The 23,333-nt window shown below is 41.9% G+C and overlaps 1 protein-coding gene across 7 annotated transcripts in view; it reads left to right on the top strand.

Annotated features, from left to right (window-relative positions):
• The window catches only part of ptpn20 (protein tyrosine phosphatase non-receptor type 20), a 414,663-nt gene extending 393,734 nt beyond the window's left edge, over positions 1-20,929 (top strand). For all 7 annotated transcript variants that reach the window (XM_043678810.1, XM_043678805.1, XM_043678807.1 and 4 more), the window contains 2 exons: positions 15,352-15,414; positions 18,991-20,929. In XM_043678810.1, coding sequence (XP_043534745.1) covers positions 15,352-15,414; positions 18,991-19,080 — 153 coding nt within the window. In that variant the 3' untranslated portion in view covers positions 19,081-20,929. The remainder of the gene's footprint in view (positions 1-15,351; positions 15,415-18,990) is intronic.
• Positions 20,930-23,333: the final 2,404 nt, after the last annotated feature.

The raw sequence follows: 23,333 nt of genomic DNA, 5'->3' as shown, positions 1-23,333 counted from the left end.
ATAATTTTGAAAACCTCTATAAGGTCACCCCTCAGCCTCCAACGCTCCAGGGAAAACAACCCCAGCCTATTTTGTGTGTTCCTACAGAAGAGCAATTAGGGATGGCCAAATAATGCTGACCAAACCAGCAAAGCCAACATCCTGCGATAGAGTAAAGAAGAGGATATGGAGCAAAGGCATACAAATGGAGCTGATGTACAGATTGGCCATGGTCTAACTGAATGGAAGAATAAACTAGAAGGGCTGAATGGCCTGCTTCTGTTCATCATGCTCCTAAAATAATAAAAACGGTGATAAACTATTAGAGTGACAAGTCCTCTGAATTTTAACACACCGTTTTAGCAAGTTAACTATTTGCATTATTGTTTTAAAATTGATAATGATAAAGGCATGGATGACAGTGAGTTCATATATCCTGATTCATCTCCTCACTAAGCACATCATGAAAACAAATACACAGAACCACAAAGTCTACACATTCGCACTGACCCAAAACCTACATGGGCTATAAAAGGTGCTTAAAAATAGAAAAACAAATTAGGAGGTCATGTTGCGACTGTACAGAACATTGGTTAGGCCACTTTTGGAATACTGCATTTAGTTCTGGTCTCCCTGCTGTTGTGAAAGATGTTGTGAAACTTGAAAGGGTTCAGAAAATATTTATGAGCATGTTGCCATGGTTGGAGGTATGGAGCTATTGGGAGAGGCTGAATAGGCTGAGGCTGTTTTCCCTGGAGTGTCGGGGGCTGAGGGATAACCTTATAGAGGTCTATAAAATCATGAGAGATATGAATAGGGCCGTTTCCCGGGGATACGGGAGTCTAAACCTAGAGGGCATAGGTTTAAGGTGAGAGAGGAAAGAATTCTAAATTCTAAAAATTAATGGGGACCTAAGGGACAACTTTTTCACTTAGAGGGTGGTGCATGTTTGAAATGAGCTGCCAGAGGAAGTGGCGGAGGCTGGTACAATTACAACATTTAAAAGGCATCTGGGTGAATATATGAATAGGAAGGGTTTAGAGGGATTTGGGCCAACTGCTGACAAATGGGACTGGATTAATTTATGATATCTGATCGGCGTGGACAAATTGGATCAAAGAACCTGTTTCCCTGCTGTACAACTCTATGACTCTAAGAGGCAAATACCTTTTCTTTTGAGTGCAGTAAATGTACTAAAAGTTCCAGTAATTAGAGTGAGCTCCATCGCCTGATGTAACAGTAGCAAAACATGGCATTCATTGCAACAGTAAAGTGAACAACATTGGTGCTTGATATCTCTTCATGTCCTTCCCAACAAAAATCAATTGATCTTGGGAAGCTATCAACCAACATGAATGGGGAATGGGATTTGTTCAAAAGATTGTCTCGGTTAGAGGAGGTGAAGAATGAGCAGATTAGTCTGAATGACCTATTTCTGTGCTGTAATATGCCAATAGAGGATTGGGATCAGTCAATCATTAAAAGGAAAATTTTGGAAAATTGTTTGAAAATCAAAGAATAACCTTTGACAAGAGGGCCCCTTACTTAAAGCCAGGTGACAGTGAGACAATGGCATAATTTCAGAACCATTTTGATCAATGAAATGTGAAGAGCAAGTTGAAGTTTCAGCAATAATGGGATGGAGAAGCCATAATTAGGATAAGGATTTTGGGAGAGCAGTCAGGTGGTTTGTTGCCTGGGTAAAAAGAAGTTGTTTTATTGAGATGGCGTTTGACGTATTGAATGATATCAAAGATTGTACTTGTTGGAGAATGGGGGCAAGGGATAATATAGTGGAAGATGAACGTTAAAGTAGTAACAGTGAGGCTGAAAGAGAAGATTGAAAACAAAAATTTCAAGATTGGGTGGGACATTTAAAATAGGAAAATTATCATCATCAAGAAAATGAGAAGTTGCACACCATCCTGACTCTGAAATATATCCCTGTTCCTTCACTGTCATGGTGTCAAAATGCTGGGACCTCCTTCCTAACGATATTATGAGTGGCCTTACACCACATGGACTGCAGCAATTCAACATGCAATACCATCTCAAGGGCAATTAGGGATGGGTAATAAATGCTGGCCTAGCCAGCAAACACTCCATCTATGGCTAAGTAAATAAGTTGAATGCTTTTTACAATGAACCTGTTAAATATCTGTACTACATTCCACTATCTACCATTATCGTACCCTTTAATAGTTTCAGTGGTTTCACTGGTTGAATGGCAATTGGAGTACCGCTCTGTATAGTGTATACTGGCTTGAAGTTACCCAATTTGATTTACACAGTTCCCACAGATGACTAGGTGTTTCAAGAGCTCACAAATTGCTGCTTATTCACATTGCGATGTTCAGCAGTGGTTTGTAGTTGGGATGGAACAGCTGATTTTTGGATCAGAGCTGGGCCATTCGGAGATCCAATTCCCCATTAGAGACCGAGGGGAACACAGGAGATGCAAGCAGGTCATTCAGCTTCTGGAGCCTGCTCTGCCATTCAACAAGATAGTGCCCCGACTGACTGTGCCCTTAACGTCACTTTCTTATCAGCCTCAAAACCCTTAGCTCCCCAACTGTCTAACGCAGACCTATTCAATAACCCAGCCTCCACTGCTAAATTGTGCAACATCATCCCAAAGACTAACGAGCTTCTGAGAGAAATTTCTTCTCATCTCTGTGTTAAATGGAAGGCCCATTATTAAAAATAATGCCCCTTCAATTCAGTTCCCCCTACCAGAGAACAAATTCTCTCACAATCTGACCTTAGAAACCTTTTAGAGTCTTGCCTGTTTCAATGAGGTCAATTCTTCTAAACTCCTATGAGTAAAGGACCAATTTCATTTAAACTTTCCTCCTAAGACAACCCCTTCATCCCAGGAATCAGCCCAGAGTACCTTCTCTGAGTTGCTTTCTTGTTAAGAACCTGCCAGACAGCACCCACAGTAGTTGTCCAGAATGCCACAGGTTAGCAAGAGGGAGCTATTGTCCAGTAGCTGGCATGTGAACCAAACACAAAATGTGTGACGCAACTGGAACACAAGAGCCTGCCCATCCCTAAAAGTGGTGCTCAAATAGAGTTCTGGGAAGGGAAGGGCTGAGAAGAGAGAGGGCAACAGTGCAAGCAATATTTGGCAGCTACCCAGTGTGATACTGTTAAACTAGGGGGTAGAGAGGTCCTGGAGAAAGTTCAAGAGGAACTCACAATTGTGGCATGGGTAGTTGGACATCATGTTACAGCTGTGCAAAAGATGAGTAAGGTAACATTTGGAGTACTGCGTACAATTCTGGTCACCCTGCTATAGGAAGGATGCTATTAAACTGGGTGCAAAGAAAGGCTTACAAGGATGTTACCGAGACTGGAAGGTTTGAGTTATAGGAGATGCTGGGGCTATTTTTCCCTGGAGCGTGGGAAGCTGAGGGGTGACCTTATAGAGGTTTATAAAATCATGAGGGCTATAGAAAAGGTGAGTAGCCAGGGACTTTTCCCCAGGGTAAGGGAGTCCATAACTAGAGGGTGAGAGGAGAAAGATATGACAAGGACCCAAGGGGCAACAGTTTCACTCAGAGGGTGGTGTGTGTATGGAATGAGCTCCCAGAAGAAGTGTTTGAAGTGGGTAGAATTATAACATTTAAAAGACACTTGGACAGGTACGTGGATGGGAAAGCTTTAACAGGATATGAGCAAAATGCAGGCAAATGGGACTAGTTCACTTTGGGAACCTGGTCGGCATGGATGGATTGGGCCGAAGGGGCTGTTTCCATGCTGTATGACTCTAACTGACAGGTAATAACTATCAGGATAGACTGAATGAGCTAGCGTTTTTTTTCGCTAACGAAATCTGCTGTGTAAGGACTTCAGGGTCCTGGATCAACCTTACAAAGATATCGTGGAGCTATACGTCAGTAAGGATGAGCAGCCCAGAATGGGTAGCATTATAATACTCTAATAGTCTTATAATAGTCTTAAGAGCACATGGACATGAACTCATGAAGAGGATGGATCAGTCCTTATCTAATGTAACAATATGATCAGAGCCTGGTAATCTATAAAAGAGCTCCATCTCAGATGTACACCTTGGAAAACAATTTGGAAAGTAATCTACATTGGAATAAACAGGTTCCTTTTTAAGAACAATATCTAGCAGCATGTCAGCACTCCCTTAACAATGTAAACTGCTAATGGACTAAACCAGAGCATTCTGGGGGGTTGTAACTCAATGAGGCACATAACAATCCAAAAACCGGAAGTAATAAATACCAGGTAGTCACCAATAAATTCAGTAAGGAGCCCAGGAGAAGTTTGCTTTACTGCAGAGTGGTTGAATGTGGAACTCACTACTGTATGGCGTGGTTGAAATGGTTGGACTGGAGGCTTTTAGATGCTGTACATCCATGAGGGAGAATGGAATGGGAAGGAATGGTGAATGAGTTGCTAAAAATTTCATTAGGCCGCACTGCAATCCAACTTAATAAGTACTTGCTCCACTTAGCAACAATGTATTACATGGAAAAGCCCAAATGCAAGAACTGGGCCCTTCATTAACCTATTCAATGGGCCTAGCACCTCTTTGGGTAGTCATAGTCATAGTCATAGAGATGTACAGCATGGAAACAGACCCTTCGGTCCAACCTGTCCATGTTGACCAGATATCCCAACCCAATCTAATCCCATCTGCCAGTACCCGGCCCATATCCCTCCAAACCCTTCCTATTCATTTACCCATCCAGATGCCTTTTAAATGTTGCAATTGTACCAGCCTCCACCACTTCCTCTGGCAGCTCATTCCATACACGTACCACCCTCTGCGTGAAAAAGTTGCCCCTTAAGTCTCTTTTATATCAAAGGTATTTTAATACAATACTCTCTTCTGGTTAAAGCATGACCACTGACACAATTGTTTTTTGAAACAGACATTGTAGAATTTCAAACAAATCAGGGGCTCAAGGTCCTCAATCAATGTGTTTTAAGGGTTACATGTTTGATCATTTTTAGAAGGACATAGTGTTGTACAATTTCAATGTAAAAACACATTCTGCCCGATTTCAGAGCCCACAAAACACACTGAATTGAGATCTTGATTCAAACAAGGCAAAACAGTCACTAAAAAGGATTTACTGAAGCAATATTTTAACAAACCAAAATATTTAAATATCAAACACTCTCAGCATGGCAAAATTTACATTGAAACTGCCTTTTCCAACCCAAGTATTAGTACAATCTTAATGTCAGCATTTCTCTTTTTTTTGCATCCTCTCAACGAAATTACACTTATAACAAGGAGAAAACCCTCTCAATGGACCACACAGCGCCGCAGTCCATGCTACCCCCTTCCCCCAGAACAAAGACTCACCGAGTAGAGCCCACAGCCCAGAAACTGAGACTTCCACAACAAAAACCCAGACAATGCCTCCCAGGCAGTCAATGCACTTCACTGCCGGAATCCAAGCGGACCTGCTCCACTTTCTTCCCCTTTACCTGGTGACGCCATGTTGTCCTAAAAGTTCTTCTAAGGGTGGGTGTGAGGGATAAAGGCAGCTTTATGTACCAAATTTTGTTTAGATGTTTTTCTTTGAAGTTCCTGGTTTCTAACATTTTTTTTATGGAGCCTCAAACCTAGTGTCTGCAGAATTTTAAACTCCTTTTTTCAAAAGACTTTAACCCCTTTTACCTAGAGGACTCTAACCCCTTTCTCACTTCTCACGGGGACTCAAACACCTTTTCTTACTCTATATGTCTGGAGACTCTAACCCCAATTAAAACCCAGGGGACTTGAACCCCAATTAAGCCAAGGGAACTCGAACTTGTGTTTGTCAGCACGTTTATGAAACTGTGCCTCTCGACTGAACTAATTACTGTTCGAGGAGTCGATAGAATACAAAGCGATTGAACGAGGGGACTGTTTCCGAGACAGGAATATCGAGAGGGACCAGGGTTTAAAATCTTACCTGGTGGGCCCATCCGTCTCGAGATACCAGTGTTCTGGGCGATCACTGACACCGTCCGATTGTAATTATTTGTTTGGACTCCTCCCTGGCACACTATATTGTCGTCCTGTTTCCGTATCCCCGTATCAGTCGAAGCAAACACTCAGAGACACAGTATGGCTCTAACTTCTTTATCTTTATTCCAAGCCATGGAGAGAGAGCAATCACCCATGTACACAAAGACGTGAGTTCTTGGTCTTCTCTTGAACAGCAGATTCTTAAGCAATTATATTGGCACAGTGGTTAGTTAGAGACCCGGGTTCAATTCCCACCTCAGGCAACTGTCTATGTGAAGCTTGCACATTCTCCCAGTGTCTGCGTGGGTTTCCTCCAGGTACTCCAGTTTCCTTCCACAGTCCAAAAATGTGCAGGTTAGGTGAATTGGCTATGCTAAATTGCACATAGTGTTAAGTGAAAGGGTAAATGTAGGGGAATGGGTCTGGGTGTGTTGCTCTTCGGAGGGTCGGTGTGGACTTGTTGGGCCGAAGGACCTGTTTCCATGCTGTAGGGAATCTAATCTATATAGTCACTTACAGGAGCAGTGGTGGCCGTTACAATCAGCCAGCATCAACAGCAAAGATCGAGCCATCTGGCATTACACAATGGATGTTCTTTACCCCGTTAACCGGCATTACACAATGGATGTTCTTTACCTCGTTAAACCATTACCTCACCTCCAGCACATCATTGTTTACTGCAAGTACTTATCTGGTAAAAGTCATGCTAGCTGAGCCTTTGTCAAGCAACCCTAAACATAACTCTTTCCCTACCTGCTCATATCTTATACACTTTCTCAACCCAACACTGCAAAAGGCAGCTAGATTTGATCACCCACCCAACCAGGGAATCAGCAAGAATCCTCAGACACTCTGTATCTCCCAAATAATTACATCTCACCTTCTGATATTCAGGATTGAGCCATCAGCAAAATTCAGCCCTAATGTCAGAATCACAAAGGTTCTCTTACAATCTCTCTTGGATGCCTAAATAGAATTCCAATGGAGTCTAGGGAGAAGTAAGGAAGGAAAGGATCAAATATGAAGGTAAGCTAGCCAGTAATATTAGAAATGATAGTAAAAGTTTCTTTCAATACATAAGAAACAGACAAGAGTTAAAAGTAGAGATTGGGCCGCTCCATGTTGATGCAGTAAGGCTAGTAATGGGAGATAAGGAAATAGCTGAAGAACTTAATAAATACTTTGTGTCAGTGTTCACAGTGGAAGGCATGAGTAATATCCCAACAATTAAGGAGAGTCAAGGGGCAGAGTTGAGTATGGTGGCCATTACAAAAGAGAAAATACTTGATGAGCTAAAAGGTCTAAAAATTGATAAAACTCCTGGCCCGGATGGACTACATCCTATAGTTCTGAGGGAGGTGGCTGAAGAAATAGCAGAGGCGTTGGTTGTAATCTTCCAAAAATCACTGGAGTCAGGGAAATCCCCAGATGATTGGAAAATTGCTGTTGTAAACCCCTTGTTCAAGAAAGGATCAAGACAAAAGATGAAAAAGTCGGTTGGAGGCAAAAGTCTAAATTCGGTTGGAGGTAAAATCCATTGTTTAGGATGAGATATCTAAATTCTTGAAAGTGCAGGGTTGAATTAGAACAAGTCAGCATGGATTTAGTAAGAGGAGGTCGTGCCTGACAAGCCTGTTAGAATTCTTTGAAGAGGTAACAACTAGGTTAGACCAGGGAAACCCAGTGGATGTTATCTACCTAGATTTCCAAAAGGCCTTTGATAAAGTGCTGAGTAAGGTGAAGGCCCGTGGTGTTCAAGGTGAGCTACTGGCATGGAGTGAGAATTGTCTGACAGAAGGCAGAGAGTTGGGATAAAAGATTCTTTTTCGGAATGGCAGCTAGTGACAAGTGGTGTCCCACAGGTTTCAATGCTGAGGCTACAGCTGTTCACTTCTGAGGAAGTGGGGAGGCTGAAGAAAGATTTAGACAGTTTAGGAGAGTGGTCCAAGAAATGACTGATGAAATTCAATGTAAACAAATGTGAGGTCTTGCACTTTGGAAAAAAAGAACTCAGGCATGGACTATTTTATAAACGGTAAGAAAATTCATAAACCCAAAGTACAAAGGGATCTGGTCCAGGATTCTCTAAAGGTTGACTTGCAGGTTGAGTCCATGGTTAAGAAAGCAAATCTAATGTTGTCATTTATCTCAAGAAGGTTGGAATGTAAAAGCAGTGAGGTCCCATTTTGAATACTGTGTCCAGTATTGGGCCCCACAGCTCAGGAAGGACGTACACACTGGCACTGGAGCATGTCCAGTGGAGATTCACACAGATGATCCCTGGAATGGTAGGCCTAAAATACGATGAACGGCTGGCGATCCTGGGATTGTATTCGTTAGAGTTCAGAAGGTTGGGGGGAGAACTAATAGAAACTTACAAGATAATACATGGCTTAGAAAGGGTGGATGCTGGGAAATTGTTTCCGTCAAGCAAGGATACTAGGACTCGAGGGCACAGCCTTAGAATTAGAGGGGGTCTATTTAGAACGGAAATGAGGAGACATTTCTTCAGCCAGAGAGTGGTGGGCCTGTGGAATTCATTGCCACGGAGTGCAGTGGAGGCCGGGATGTTAAACGTCTTCAAGGCAGAGATTGATAAATTTTTAATCTCGCAAGGAATTAAGGGATACGGGGAGAGTGCGGGTAAGTGGCATTGAAATGCCCATCAGCCATGATTAAATGGCGGAGTGGACTCGATGGGCCGAATGGCCTTACTTCCGCTCCTATTTCTTATGGTCTTATTTGTCGTAAATTTGGGTCCATTCTGTGGCAGTATGGCTGGGTTTTGGCCTCATTTTCCATTTCAGAATGGGAGCATGGGGTCTAATTCAAACCCCCCTCTTCCCTTCAATTTGTCAGTCCAGCTATGAGACTCCAGAAGTTTATGTACTTGTTGCAGGTCTCTGGGTATGATTTGTGCATTGAAGAATTCTGATGGACTAAATTAACCAGAAGAGTTCCTACACACTATTTTGCAGACAAGGGAAAGTGTCAATGTGGGCAATGAGGTTTTTTTTTGTCGGAAGTTATTTCGAAGAGTCGTATCATTGTCTTAGAATTTGAAAATGAATAGAGGTCAATGGTGGGAATTATTAAATAAATTGAGTGGTCCCTTGCTATCAAAAACAGGGAGCACAATATCAGAAAAGTGGTTATTTAAACAAGTCTTTCCATAGGGATTCCAGGACCATTAGCTATATCCTTATCAGTCTGTAAAGTTGAACTGTATGAAAGGAAAGCCTTTGAAGTTTATTACAAAGATGGTAATTCAAGGACATTTAACAAAGGCAAAGGCTAGAATTTGAAGGCAACTTGGATTTATGAAAAGCGAGTGAGACAGAACGAAGGTATTGGAATTCTTTGAAGATGTGAAAGGATTGACTGACATGGGGGAATGCAGTGGCTATCTTGACATTCAGAAGGCATTTAATAAAGTGTCCCACATAAGATGACATTAAAATTAGAGGTCTTGCCATAAAAGGAAGAACTGAAAATTGGATAAATGATGGGAAAGAAAAGCTGACGATCAGTGGTGCTGGGTCTAATTGGACAGCTGCTCTGAGCAGAGTACCCTGGGGATCAACCTCAGACATTCTGATACTCATATGTTTATATAAAAGATCTTGATAAAGGCATTAAAGAAGAACATCTGAGTCCATAGTGGATACCGAGTTGCGTGGGAAAGGCAACATGTTCAGAGGGAAGTGATAAAATGGAAAGATGCCGACAGAGGGAGGAAGAGAAAGAGACTTATCAACGAGACAAATGAATTACAGCCAGTGTTTGATATGAAGCAATTCATTTGATACTTGAAGTAGCTCATTATGGTTAAAAATGAATATTTTTAAAATGTCAGGAAAGGCGAGAGGAGGTGTTGAGACTTTTAGTTTCGTGTCCATTTTGTTTTCTCCACCTTTGCAACTGAAAGGGCTAGTTTACACAGCTTATGAGTCCATGAGTACAAAGACTCCCTTGCTTATGTGCACAGTTTTCATGAGTAAGGTATAGGGTTGGTTAGCTCAGTTGGGCTGCAAGAGTGGTTTGTGATATAGAGCGATGCCAACAGCATGGGCTCAATCCCTGCACTAGCTGAGGTTATCATGATACATAGTGACCCTCAGGTTAAGCCACCACCCAATCATCCCTTTCCAATGAGTGAGCAGCCCTGTGGTCTCTCACTAAAGTAGGGCAGTGACAACTTTACCTTTATAATGAAGTTAGTAGCATTTTAAATGTTGGGGCTATCGAGTTGACAAGGGATCTGCCACCACTCAATGTGCAAAGATGGACTTGTCAGTAGCATTCACCAGATCCCTTTCCCCTTGTCAGTGCTCTACCTGGGAGCAGAGACCCACATTCATTACTGTTGTCCTCATTGACCCTCAAAGCAAATTGAGAAATACCAGTATTCTATTTTGGATTAAGTGGAGATAGAATGGAATTAAATGTGCACTTAAATACAATCTGTGCTGTAGGTCAGAGGTACAGTATCCTATTAATTGTATCTGAACTAAGAATTCTGAAACAAGTACAGAGAATGCTGGAGAAACTCAGCAGGTCTGGCAGCCTCCGTGAACAGAAAGCAGAGTTGACGTTTTGAGTAGGAAATGACCCTTTTCCAGAATCAGAATCTTTAAATCAGAGCCCTTTTCTGCCTGTGGGATTTGGGTGTTTGATCATTTTTTATTTTCTCAAGGCTGTGAGCCCTGCTGTCCAGGTCAGTATTCATTTCCCATCCCTGAATGCCCTTGAGAAGGTGATGGTGAGTCAGAAGCCTCCTGTTGCACCCCATCTGGGCGAGGGACAGAAATAGTGAGCCTTCCCTTGTTGCTTTGGTCCCTTATTTCCTCTTGTCCCCTCCCGCTTTTAAGCCTCCAGAACCTTCACAATGCACTTTGTGAATAGTGCATCACAGAAGAAGTCCATTCAGCCCATTAAGTCTACACCTGTTCTCGCAACCTAAAATGAAATCCCTCATATTACTGCCACCCCACCTACCACAACTTTCTCTCTGGGTGTCTCTAAGTAATTACCAAGTTTCCTTTGGAACACGAATTTGAATCTGCATCCAGCTGAAAGTGTAGCATGGGGTGGTGATGGAGTTCATTCCAAACCTTGACCACTCTTTGTGTAAATGTTTTTCCTTGTATTCCCTCCGATATTATCGCCAATCAATGTGTGAGTGCAGTGTGTATTTAGTCTGACAAACCCGTACATTATTTTATACAGCTCCATCAAAACCTCTTCTAGTTTCTTGGCTCTTATAAGAGGAGCCCCGACTTCTGTGTAATCCCTCACCCCTGAAGCCATTCTAGTAAATCTCTTCTGACCAGCGCCCCCCCCCCCCGCCAACTTTGGAGCCTTCATACCCTTCTGGTGGCTAGAATTGGAAACCTGGATCAAAATGTTTCCCTAGGTTCAACAGAACAGCTTTTGCACTCTCTGCCACTATCTATAAAGCTCAGAAGAGCTCACTTTTCAGTATGATACACAGTGTTTTTTAAAAAATGCAATCATTCATACTATGCAACCAGCTCTGATTCTTTGAACCTGACAGTCTTAATGTGAGATTTTCTTAAAGGCGACTTTAAATTTTTGCAGGATTTTTTAGTTTTCAGGGGTTCCTTTATCATTCTAAATCACTCAAATTAAGCGATTCAGTCATGCAGTAACAACATCTTTGATAGTTGACTAGATATTTGGGACATTTAGACTCACAAAAGCAGAATTAGAAGAAGGGATGGCTTAGTGGTTAGCACTGCTGTGTCACAGTGCTAGGGTCCCAGGTTCAATCCCAGCCTCGGTAACTGTCTGTGTGGGGTTTGTACATTCTTCCTGTGTCTGAGTGGGTTTCCTCCCACAGTCCAACAATGTGCAGGTCAGGTCAATTGGTGATGGGAAATTGCCCATAGTGTTAGGTGCATTAGTCAGAGGGAAATAGGTGTGGGTGGGTTACTCTTCGTTGGGCTGAAGGGCCTGTTTCCACAAAATAGGGGGATCTAACCTAATTCATCAGGACTCTCAATTATCAAACCAGCATTAAGTGTAAAACACACAACGAAGTATTAGTTTCTGAAGTACCTGGATAAATAGATACAAGACAACAGGCACAAATAAGCAACATTTTGTTTTCATTTCAAAATAGTTGAGGATTCCATGACTGACAGGTTTAAAAGTACTCCTTTATAACCTACTGTTTTCAAAATTAAAATAAATGGGAAGGTGAGTGCTGAGGGTGACATAAAGAGTCTATAGAGGGACAAAAATGGGTTGAGTGCTGGAGGGAGGTGTTATCTATTATAGTTGGTGTATGTTATGCTGGGACAGTGTCCCTGTAAGAGGTGAGTCACATGTCATTGGTGGATCATCAGCCATGTTCGTGGGCTTTTTCAGATTTGAGCTTTTACAGAGTACCCAGCACTCTACGTACCCTCCCTGCTGACTTTCAGACCATACTGAGTTTGTACTTTCTTTTATCCTGACTTGAAAACCCAGGCTATCCATTCCCCTGCAGCCCACAAGATCTGCAGTATATCTTGCTATTGTTAGTCCACTGGCATGGATTGGTTCGGTTGAACAGCCTGTTTCTGTGATTGCAGAAGGGGTAGGGGTTTTGGTTGATCATAGCTTCAGTTTGTGCATTCACTTTATTAAACATGCTTGGTAAGGATGCGGTCTGACTCTAGTCTCTGAATTAGACGTTATAGGTTCAGTGCAAGCATTGGAGCACTGAGGGAGTGCTGCACTGCCAGAGGCACTGTCTTTCAGATGAGGTGTTAAAGCAAGATCTGGCCTATATTCTTCAGTGGATGGATAAGATCGTGTGGCATTACGTCGAGAAAGGGGTCAGTTTTCACTCTTGAGCCAACATCACTAAGAATCAATCAACTTGCTCATCATCAGGTTGTTGTTTGTAGGATTTTCATTTTCACGGTGAACTTCAACAGAATTTAGATATTTCAACAGACTGTGATGTAAATTCATGAGGGGCATGATACAAATGCAACACTATCCTTATTTCATGTATGATCTTGGGACCTGTACGAGATACAGCTCTACTGACAGGAATGACCATTCAGTTTGGCGAAAGCAGTCCGTGAGGCTATTAAAATTGTGGCCTCAGGTTTACTGATAGGACAAGATGGTTATTGTTTAGCTGACATTGCTGAAGCCTGGAAATACCATCGACTGGTCAGCCTGAAGGCTTTGTCTTGGGCAGGAGCTTGTCAACATTTGCTAAGAAATACCCCAAAGCCTCAAAACGTTGCACACTGTGAAGTGCAATCATATAGGGAACCTGATCTCATGTCAGGACGTTCCTGTATTCACTGTACCATTCACAGATATTGGAGGTAGATGTGAATGAGTGAGAGTTGTTTACTGACTGAATATCTAGTGTGAAGCCATTTGCCACCTCCATAAAGATGACGTCAATGTGAATGGACATTCCTGCTGCAATAGCTCATGACTTGTAAAATCGCCATTGATAAGGAAAAGCATGAATCACAGATACTTCTAATCCTGTGTAAATACTCAGCCTGAGAAGCTGTCGTTAATTATGAGGTTATGTTACACAGAGCCCCTTTGAACAGAAGTGGTTCTGTTTGCCTTGGCTCCTGGTGCATTGGAATTCATCCTGTTTATCCTACAGTTAGGCTTCCACACTGTCTGTCAGCAACCTAAAATCTGTATTGACTCACTTCTGTCAGCTTAGCTCAGTTGGTGCCCTCATTTGTACCTTTGTTATCTATCACCAACGTGCCCTCTAAGCTGCACGGTTACACAGCCACTACGAGAGTCAATCGCATGTCAATGTCTTCACTTACGGTTTCCCCAGCCCCTCACTCTCACAGTTCTCCGGAGATCCGCAGAGTGGCTGGACAAAATTGAAAGGAGTTTGCACATTCTCCCTGCGTGGGTTTATTTCAGGTGCTCTGGTTTCCTCCCACAATCCAAAGATGTGCACTTTAGGTGGATTAGCCATGGCAAATTACCTATAATGTTCAGGAATGTGTGAGTTAGGTGCATTAATCAGGGGTAAATGTAGAGTAGTAGGGGAATGCGTCTGGGTGGGTTACGCTTTGGAGGGTCAGTGTGGACTTGGTGGGCCAAATGGCCTGTTTCCACACTGTAGGGATTCTATGATTCTATGTATAGCTCGAGTCCAGTCTCGATCATTCTGATGCATTGCTGGCCGGTCCCCCACCTACCCCTGGCTGAAAAGCTTGAGGTCATACAAAACTCTGCTGTCTGTGTTTTAACTGAAACAGGTCCCAGTTCCCTATCATCGCCCAGGCCTCGCTGACATATAGTATCTTCCCAACAAGCAACGCCTTGATTTCAAAATTGTCACCCTGACTTTGAAATCATTCCATGGCCTTGACCTTCACGATCACTGCAATCTCTTCCACCCCACCACCATCTGAAATATCTCTGCTCCTCTAATTCCGGCCACGTGGACTTCCCCAATTTTAATTTGCACTAATGGTGCCTTTTGTTTCCTAACCCTAAGCTCTGGATTTCACTCACAACAACTTGCTTCCTCTCTCTCTCTCTCTCTTTTTCATGCATTCCTGAGGAAATGATCAGCTGCAATACAGGGTAGAAATGATGGTCAGGTTTCGTGGGGATCATGGATAAGAAAGAATGTGAGTTGGAACTGAGGGAGGAAAAGTGGAGAACTATTTGAGGTTCAATCGGATGAGGCAAGAGGGGTACCAGCATGCATTGGAAAGGTTATAAAACAGACAATGCCAGGTTATAGTCCAACAGGTTGATTTGATGTTATGGTTCTGTTCGCCGAGCTGGGAATTTGTGTTGCAGACATTTCGTCCCCTGTCTAGGTGACATCCTCAGTGTTTGGGAGCCTCTTGAAATCACAAGCTTTCAGAGCATTGCTGCTTCATCAGGTGAAGTGACATGGACCTGATGTGGGGGCAACGCTGCAAAAACTTGTGATTTCAAATAAACCCGTTGGACTATAACTTGGTGTCATGTGATTTCTGACCTTGTACACCTCAGTCCAACACCGGCACCTCCACATCATTGGTAAGGTTGAAGAAGAAGGAGTCATTTCAGTGAGTGCAAACCTCCTGGGGGAAAACAAAAGATGGAAAATAGTTGAAACCTGTTTTAGGCCCAGCGTCTGTATTAGTTAAATTGAATTTGATTTGATTGATATAGCTCACACTGGGCATTCTATCATCCATTATTGCACAAAGATAAAGTTAAGTCAACATTTGATAGGTAATTAAGATTGATATCAATATTTGATAGATAGCAAGTCTACTAGTATTTTGTTCTAAACTTTCCATGGGTTTGTGCATATGAATCATACTGACAACTTGCAATGACTTTGCTCTTTTATATAGTTTGACATCATGGACATAGTGAGGAACATGAGAAGACAACGCCATGGCATGATCCAGACTAAGGTAAACCAACAATACACTGTTCTGAAAGCACTTTGGACAAGTGTACTGACAGGACTGCCTGTCACCCTGGGAACATAATCTCGCCCCTAGTTGGGAGGCCGGTTGAGTTTGACCTGTAAGGGGCAGGTGATCGATCTGCTGAGGGCAAGCAGTTTGGTCATTGAGATAGTACACAAAGGTTGTGAGTCATCATAGTAACTCCTGGGCAGCCAGGTTTCTTGGGAGTAAGGAAGCTCAGCAGCTCAACGGAAGGGGAAGTGGGACCATGTCCATGAGTAACATGTCTTTACAACTCAGCCTGTGGGCCAGAAGCAGAATGGCTACAGTGAACACACTCCCAACACAACCTCTCTGCTTCCCAGCCACCACCAGAATGACCACCTGTCTCCACCTGACCAGCACTCACTACCACGCCCGCCCTGATCTGTCCTTCACCGCTGCCTTCAGACATGTGTTTTCATTTCCTTTGTTCTTTCATAGGAGCTGGGATTTGATGCATGTTGTGCAACATTACTAATTGCCCTTGAACTGAGTTTCCTGCCATCTATTACTGAGACTGGCTTTCAATTCCTGACATGTTAATTTTTATTTAGATTCATTGACCACGTGATCTCTGCTTTTGTTCTCTTCCTCCTTTTTAAAGTGCCAGTGTTTTGATCTTTTTTTTCGCAAAGTTCCAAAACAATGCAACAACATATAAAACAGTAATCGCTGCTCCGGGAATTCAAGAAAATCAGCTCCAACACTGAAAATACCACAAAAAAGGAGCAGCTCTTACTGACACAAATTTTTCCCATCCTCCATCTTGGATAAACGTGAGGTGCTGCATTTTGGAAAGGCAAATCAGAGCAGGGCTTACATACTTAATGGTATGGGCCTGGGGAGTGTGGTTGAACAAAGAAACCTTGGAGTACAGGTTCACAGTTTCTTGAAAGTAAAAGATAGAATAGTGAGGAAGGCATTTGGGATGCTTGCCTTTCTTGATCAGAGCATTGAGTATAGGAGTTGGGAGGTCATGTTGTGGCCTACAGGACATTAATTAGGCCACTTTTGGAATCTTATTTGCAATTCTGGTCTCTTTCCTATCGGAATGATGTTGTGAAACTTGAAAGGGTTCAGAAAAAATGTATAAGGATATTGCCAGGATTGGAAAATTTGAGCTATAGGGAGTGGTTGAATAGGCTGGGGCTGTTTTCCCTGGAGCGTTGGAGGCTGAGGGGTGACCTTATAGAGCTTTATAAAACCACGAGGGGCATGGTTAGGGTAAATAGAGAAGTTCTTCTCCCTGGGGTGGGGAAGTCCAGAACTGGAGGATAGAGAGGAAAGATTTAAAAGGGACCTAAAGGGCATCCTTTTCACACAGAGAGTGGTGTGTATATGGAACGAGCTGCCTGGCGCAATTACAACATTTACAAGGCATCTGGGTGGGTATATGAATGGGAAGGGTTCAGAGGGATATGGGTCAAGTGCTGGTAAATGGGACTAGATTAATTTAGGATATCTAGTCGGCATGGACGCATTAGACCAAAAGGTCTGTTTCCATGCTGGACATCTCTATGACTCTAATTGAATTTACATTCCACCGGCAGGCAAGGTGGGATTTGAAATCGTGTTCCCAGAGCATTAGCCTTGACCTCTGGATAGTTCGTTCAGTGGTCATGGACCCCCATCAAACTGCAATCCCTTACAAACACGCATCAAATTCACCCCAGATTCAGCCTCACTTACCTACTCTGGTAGGCCTCAGTCTTTCAATGCAGGCTCATTGTTGGAAAGACTTTGAGCTTGTCTTCAGTGTTTCTGTGGACAAAAGCACATCAAGTTGTCATAAAGTTCCATTCTCCAACAAAGCTTGGTTTCTATATCTGTTTGATGATTATTTGGTTTCAGTGTTTTGGCCAGTCTCCAATCCCGAGATAAGATCTTTCTCCAGAGCTCAACAAAGCCAGGTTTCAGACAAACAGTCTCAGTATCTTACTCATTTCAATTAAGCCATGAGAATACATACATCGGGAGAGAAGTAGTGAAAAGTGGTGCTTAATATGATTTATCAAGTTTCCTTTCTGTCCATTTCCTAATATCACCTTGCCTCTTTGCAACAAAGTCTAGTGAAGCTATTTGAATAGTGATCCATACACTATAAATGGAAAGAGTTAGAGAATCTATTATCCCACACTGGGTGCTTCCACAACACTGTGACCTGAAGCCAGGATTGTCCTCCCAATAGTGAACTGTGAAGAAAGTTATCTAAGGTTACAAACAGATCTTGATCAATTGGGTCAATGGACTGAAGAGTGGCGGATGGAGTTTAATTTGGATAAATGTGAGATATTGTCTTTTGGTAAAACAAATGAAGGCAGGACTTGTACAACTAAAAATAGGCCTCAGGTAGTGTTGTAGAACAGAGAGATATAGGGCTTCAGGTGAATAACTGTTTGCATAAAGACAGGGTCATTTAACACACTTGCCTTCATTGCTCACACCTTTGAGTGTAGGAGTTGGGATATCACGTTGAGGTCATTCAGGATTTTGGTGAGGTTGTTCAGGATTCTTCTTGAGTACTGTGTCTAGCTCTAGTTGCCCTTTTTTAGGTACGACATTATCAAGCTGGGGAGGGTTCAGAAAAAAAATTACCAGGATATTGCCAGGTTTGAATTATAAGGAGAGGCTGGATAAGTTGGGACTTTTTTAACTGGAGCATAGGAGGTTAAGTGGTGACCTTATAGAGGTTTATAAAATCATGAGGGGTATAGATAAGGTGACTGACAGGATTCCAAGACTAGGTGGCATATTTTTAATGTGAGAGGAGAAATATTTTAAAAAGACACATAGGGCAACTTTTCTTTACACAGAAAATGGTTGGTGTCTGGAGTGAACTTTCAGAGGAAGGGGTGAATGCGGGTACTGTTTCAGCATTTAAGAGACATTTGGAAAAGTGCATGAATAAGAAGTGTTTGTAGGGATACGGGCCAAGCACAGGCAGGTGGGACTAGTTTATTTTGGGATTATGGTCAGCATGGACTGGTTGGACTGAGCGGCGCTGTATGGCTCTATGACTTTTTATGTGATTCTTGAAAGAGAACAGTTTCTCTTGGTCCACCATATTGAATATCTTCTTTTATGATCCCTTACACAAGGAGAAATGAGTGAGCAGTGTGCTGTTTTATGATCTCACCCGTTGTTAATAGTGGAAGAGTCAGATCCCACAATGAAACCTAGCTTGTTGGACCTTACCATTTTATTATGTGTTTCAGTCACAAGAGTCCACCAGTAGATTTTTAACACTAAGGATAAAATGTTTCTTGATAAAGAAACTACCTGAACTCTAAAACTATGATTGAAACTTCAAGCTATATATTATTCTTAATAGCTGTAACTCCTGACCTGTCGGATTAGATTGAATAGAGGTTTTCATTCTTATTGAACTGACGTGGTGGAAGGATTGAGCCACATTTGACTGAGCTGACCAGAAAGGGCAGTACTTTCTTTTCTTGATTTGTGTGACCCCCATGTGTCATTGACATTTATTTATTGTGAGATGTGTAAAGTTATCGCTTTCTCTGTATTGACATGCAGGATCAGTACTTGTTCTGCTACAACATTGTGTTGGAAATTCTAGAGAGCATTCAACAGACAACAAGAGAAGAACATGTTGTGACAAAGTAGTCCATGGCAGCTGGGGGTCAGAGCTCACAGGCCATGGGTCTGGGAATGTGTGAGCTACACACTGAAGTGACTACTCCTACGTGTTAATTGGATTCAGGACCAACACCATGCCAGCAATAACAAATAAGTAACGAACTGTGATTTCACAATTGTACTCATTAATATCTAAAGGAGTTATACAAAAGCTGTTTATTTATGACTTGTATGGCTCTCACAAATAAGGAGAATTTATTTAAGCAATTTTCTAGTTGAACTGAGGTCAATCAAATGCCACATATGTATTCAACAAGACTAAACACAACCTCTGTGTTCTTCACACTAAGGATTTATAACTATGAGCGAGTCTCTCTCCAGCCTTTCTCCAGGTTATTTAGGGGGATGGCTATGCCCTTTCAGTATGCTTACTGTATTAGAGGTCAATCATACCACATCACAACCAGGAGGAACTCTGAACAGCAGATGTTGCCCTTTGGGAATAATAGAAGTAGCCATTTCCAATGTGACTGAGACATCACAAAATCATGACCACAGGTAGAGAGAGGATGTTTAAAAAAAAAGTTATTTTTGTGGATAATTGTTTAACAAACTTCAACAGTCAAATGTAAATACAATGAGATTTTTATATTTCTGGATTAATCCCACACTATAGACTGTAAAGCCTTCTTCCAATATTTTGTTTCGATTGAATTATATGTAACCAACTAATATTCTGTCAGTATGATTGTTTTTATCCTGTAGATTTTATAATAGCACTTCTTGCCCAGTTAAAGATTTTTTACAGTTGCACAGATGATTCCAAAACATCAACAGCTGTCTTACTGCGGCACATGTTAGACTAATGGTTGGATATTTGTTGAATTCAACAAAATTAGTTCAAGCCTTTCTGTCATTATGATAGGTCAGAGCACGATTTGAAACGTAAAAATGCCATCAAGTCAAGCAGGTGAAATGACCAGTTTAAGACCATTGAGCAGGCAACACTTCCTCTCAGGCACACAAAGTTCGACAGGATCAGCCTGTGTCACACTGTCATCACTAAGTAAAAACTTACTCACCACCCACCACAACCCTATCACCAACAAATCTCCTGGAAAAGAAAAAATACAGAGCAAAAAGAAAACAATGTGCAATGAGAGAATACTTTGAAAATTCCTCTCCAACACACTTGAGCAATCAAAACCAGCCCAGAAAATTACGTGTGCTGGCTCTGAGTTACTTACTTTCCACATGCTGCAATCATTGTGTCAGTCAAGATCTGACTTTGAGCTCCTCTTTTGAGAATCACCAGCCACCAAACAGGCAGGCAATGCATCCCAGAAGCTTGCTGCTCCATGGGGAAAGAGCCACAAGAGAGAATCCATTTGTACCTTGTCTTACCACACAGCCACATTTTCAGGCAGAGGGGGGGAAGAGTGATGTTCACTTGTCCCTATATGAAGCTTGCTAACCTATCTCTGACCTTTTCATGTCAAGTCGCCATAGACTTATCACGCTGTTGGGCTGCTGTCCTGTTAGAGAGAGAGAGAGAGAGAACTGGTGGTGGTTTAACCTGAGGGCAGTGAGGGGAGAGGTTGAGAAGGAGAATCTTTGATGGTAACCTCAGGTGGTGATGGAAGTTGAAGTCACATAGCTGGCTTCGCATTGTTTTGCAAACCAACCTCCACCTTTAATAGGAACATAAAAAGTAAGAGCTGGAGTAGGCCATTTGGCCCATCGAGCCTGCTCTACCATTCAGTAAGATCATGACTCATCTTAACATAGACAAACTTTCACTCACCCACCTGCTCACCATAACTCTTAATTCCTTTGCTGTTCAAAAATCTATCTTTGCCTCAAAAACATTCAACAAGGAAGCTTCAACTGTTTCACTGGGCAGGGAATTCCATAGATTTTTGGTTGAACCTTTTGGTTGAAGAAGTTTCTCCTCAACTAAATCCCTTATTTTTGAGGTGATGACCCCTATTTCTAGTAACACCTGCCAGTGGAAACAACCTCCCTGCTTCTATCTTAGCTATTCCCTTCATAATTTTCTATATTTCTATCAGACCCTTCCTCATTCTTTGAAATCCCAATGAATATAGTAACAGTTTACTCAATCTTTGCACATAAGCCAACCTTGTCAACTCCAGAATCAACCCAGTGAACCTCCACTACACACCCTCCAGTGCCAGTATATCCTTTCTCAAGTAAGGGGACCAAAACTGTACACAGTACTCCAGGTGTGGCCTCACCAGCACCTGATACAGCATGTACCAGTCAGTTGACTAGCTCAGCACAGGTTTCGATATCTTAGTGTTCACCTGGCAGACATACACTGGACCACAGTAATGATTTGGAGATTCCAGTGTTGAACTGGGGTGTACAAAGTTAAAAATCACACAACACCAGGCTATAGTCCAACAGGTTTAGTTGGAAGCACTAACTTTCGGAGTGTTGCCCCTTCATCAGGTGGTTCACTGGACCACAGGCAAGCTTTCACAGGCTCTGACACTCCCCATCAAACTAACTTCATTGCAAATGTTGGTACTTGGAGTAGAGTCTTTGCCCGTTTGAGATTTTGGCAATGATTGCTAAGCTCAATCCAGTTGATAATTCAATTTACTGCATTCTTAAGGTACAGACAACATTTATTTATCTATTGTCAATTTAAATTGAGCATAATTCTATAACCATGTCATTTTAATTTCAATCTAATTATTACCACTCCATCTTTCAGGAAAGGTGTATTTTAAAGAATGTGACAACTTGAATGTCTATTCAAAAAATAAACAATTATTCTACAGGTTAGTAGAATGTAGCATTCACTCCTAATTCCCCACATACTTGTTATTGTATATTAGATTAGATTCCCTACAGTGTGGAAACAATCCCTTCGGCCCACAAGTCCATACCGACCCTCTGAAGAGTAATCCATTCAGACCCATTCCCCTACCCTGACTAATGCACCTAACACTATGGGCAATTTAGCATGGCCAATTTACCTAACCTGCACATCTTTGGACTGAGAGACTAATGCACCTAACACTACGGGCAATTTAGCATGGCCAATTTACCTAACCTGCACATCTTTGGACTGTGGGAGGAAACCAGAGCAAATCCACAGAGACACAGGGAGAATGTGCAAACTCCACACAGACAGTCGCTCAAGGCGGGAATCGAACCCATGTCCCTGGCAGTATGAGGCAGCAGTGCTAACCACTGAGCCACCGTGCCACCCTATGTACCCTATTATATTCAATATATCAAAGTTAGAGCCAAAAAAGCATCAAGTTTAAATTTATATATTAATGTAGAAATCACTAATGCAACAAATTTAGAAAAGGGCAGTATTTAAGGTATGCACAATTTAAACAGGAATGGCTTTATTTCAAATTTGTTTTTCTTTATAGTTAATTATTTAATGCTACCAGGAATTAACATTTTAAAGCTACCATTACTCACTTTTGTACATATTACTGTATATTTATATATCTGCCTTTAATACATAACATCAATAAAATAATGATCTTTTTATGACACTGGGTGTTATATTGACTGCTGACTGTTCTAAAGTTTGCTATCATTTCTTTCCTTCTCTCCCTTACATTGCCTCATCTCCAAAGACAAGGTCAGTGCCATTAATGTTCTTGTAGCTTGGTTTGGGACTGTTCCTTGCAATATGTAGACCCCATGCAATACGGCATATCTTGTTTGTGGAGGTATTTCAGCCAAATGTACCAAGGCAAACTCACTAAAACCTGGTTGTCATTTGGTTGTTGCACCCATTTTAGATTTAATATCACATTTAACACCAAGCTCAAACAAAGAGCTGCAATCAAACTTCTCCCAAACCTTACGGTAACGAAAAGCTTCAAGTACAGTAGATTCTTTCTGAAATGCAGACACAAATAGATTAGCATATAATGCATTCATGCACTGCCATTTCCAATGAACAACAACAAAATGAATCATCTGGTACTGTTCATTGGGGAAACAATGTAAGCAATCCTCTTTCTTCAAATAATACCTAGGAATCGGTACTTACCTCTAAAACAGTGATGATGGCCAAATATTCCACTTTTGTGAAATTGTTTGAGGGATAATTATTGGCCAGTAAGACTCTTCCATTTTGCAATTGATCAAATCCTTGTTCCGTTGTAGCAAGTGTGTTTATCCATTTGATTTTATCTCGATTTTCATTTTCAAGCAACGTAAAGTTATGGCAAATGAAATGTGAACATTGCTGCTTGCAGCACTTCCAAGGTTATTGTGGC

The sequence above is a fragment of the Chiloscyllium plagiosum genome, chromosome 38 (genome assembly GCF_004010195.1).
Source record: "Chiloscyllium plagiosum isolate BGI_BamShark_2017 chromosome 38, ASM401019v2, whole genome shotgun sequence".
Taxonomy (NCBI): Eukaryota; Metazoa; Chordata; class Chondrichthyes; order Orectolobiformes; family Hemiscylliidae; genus Chiloscyllium; species Chiloscyllium plagiosum.
The sequence above is the reverse complement of the archived record's forward strand: the minus strand, read 5'-3'. Positions and strand labels throughout refer to the sequence as shown.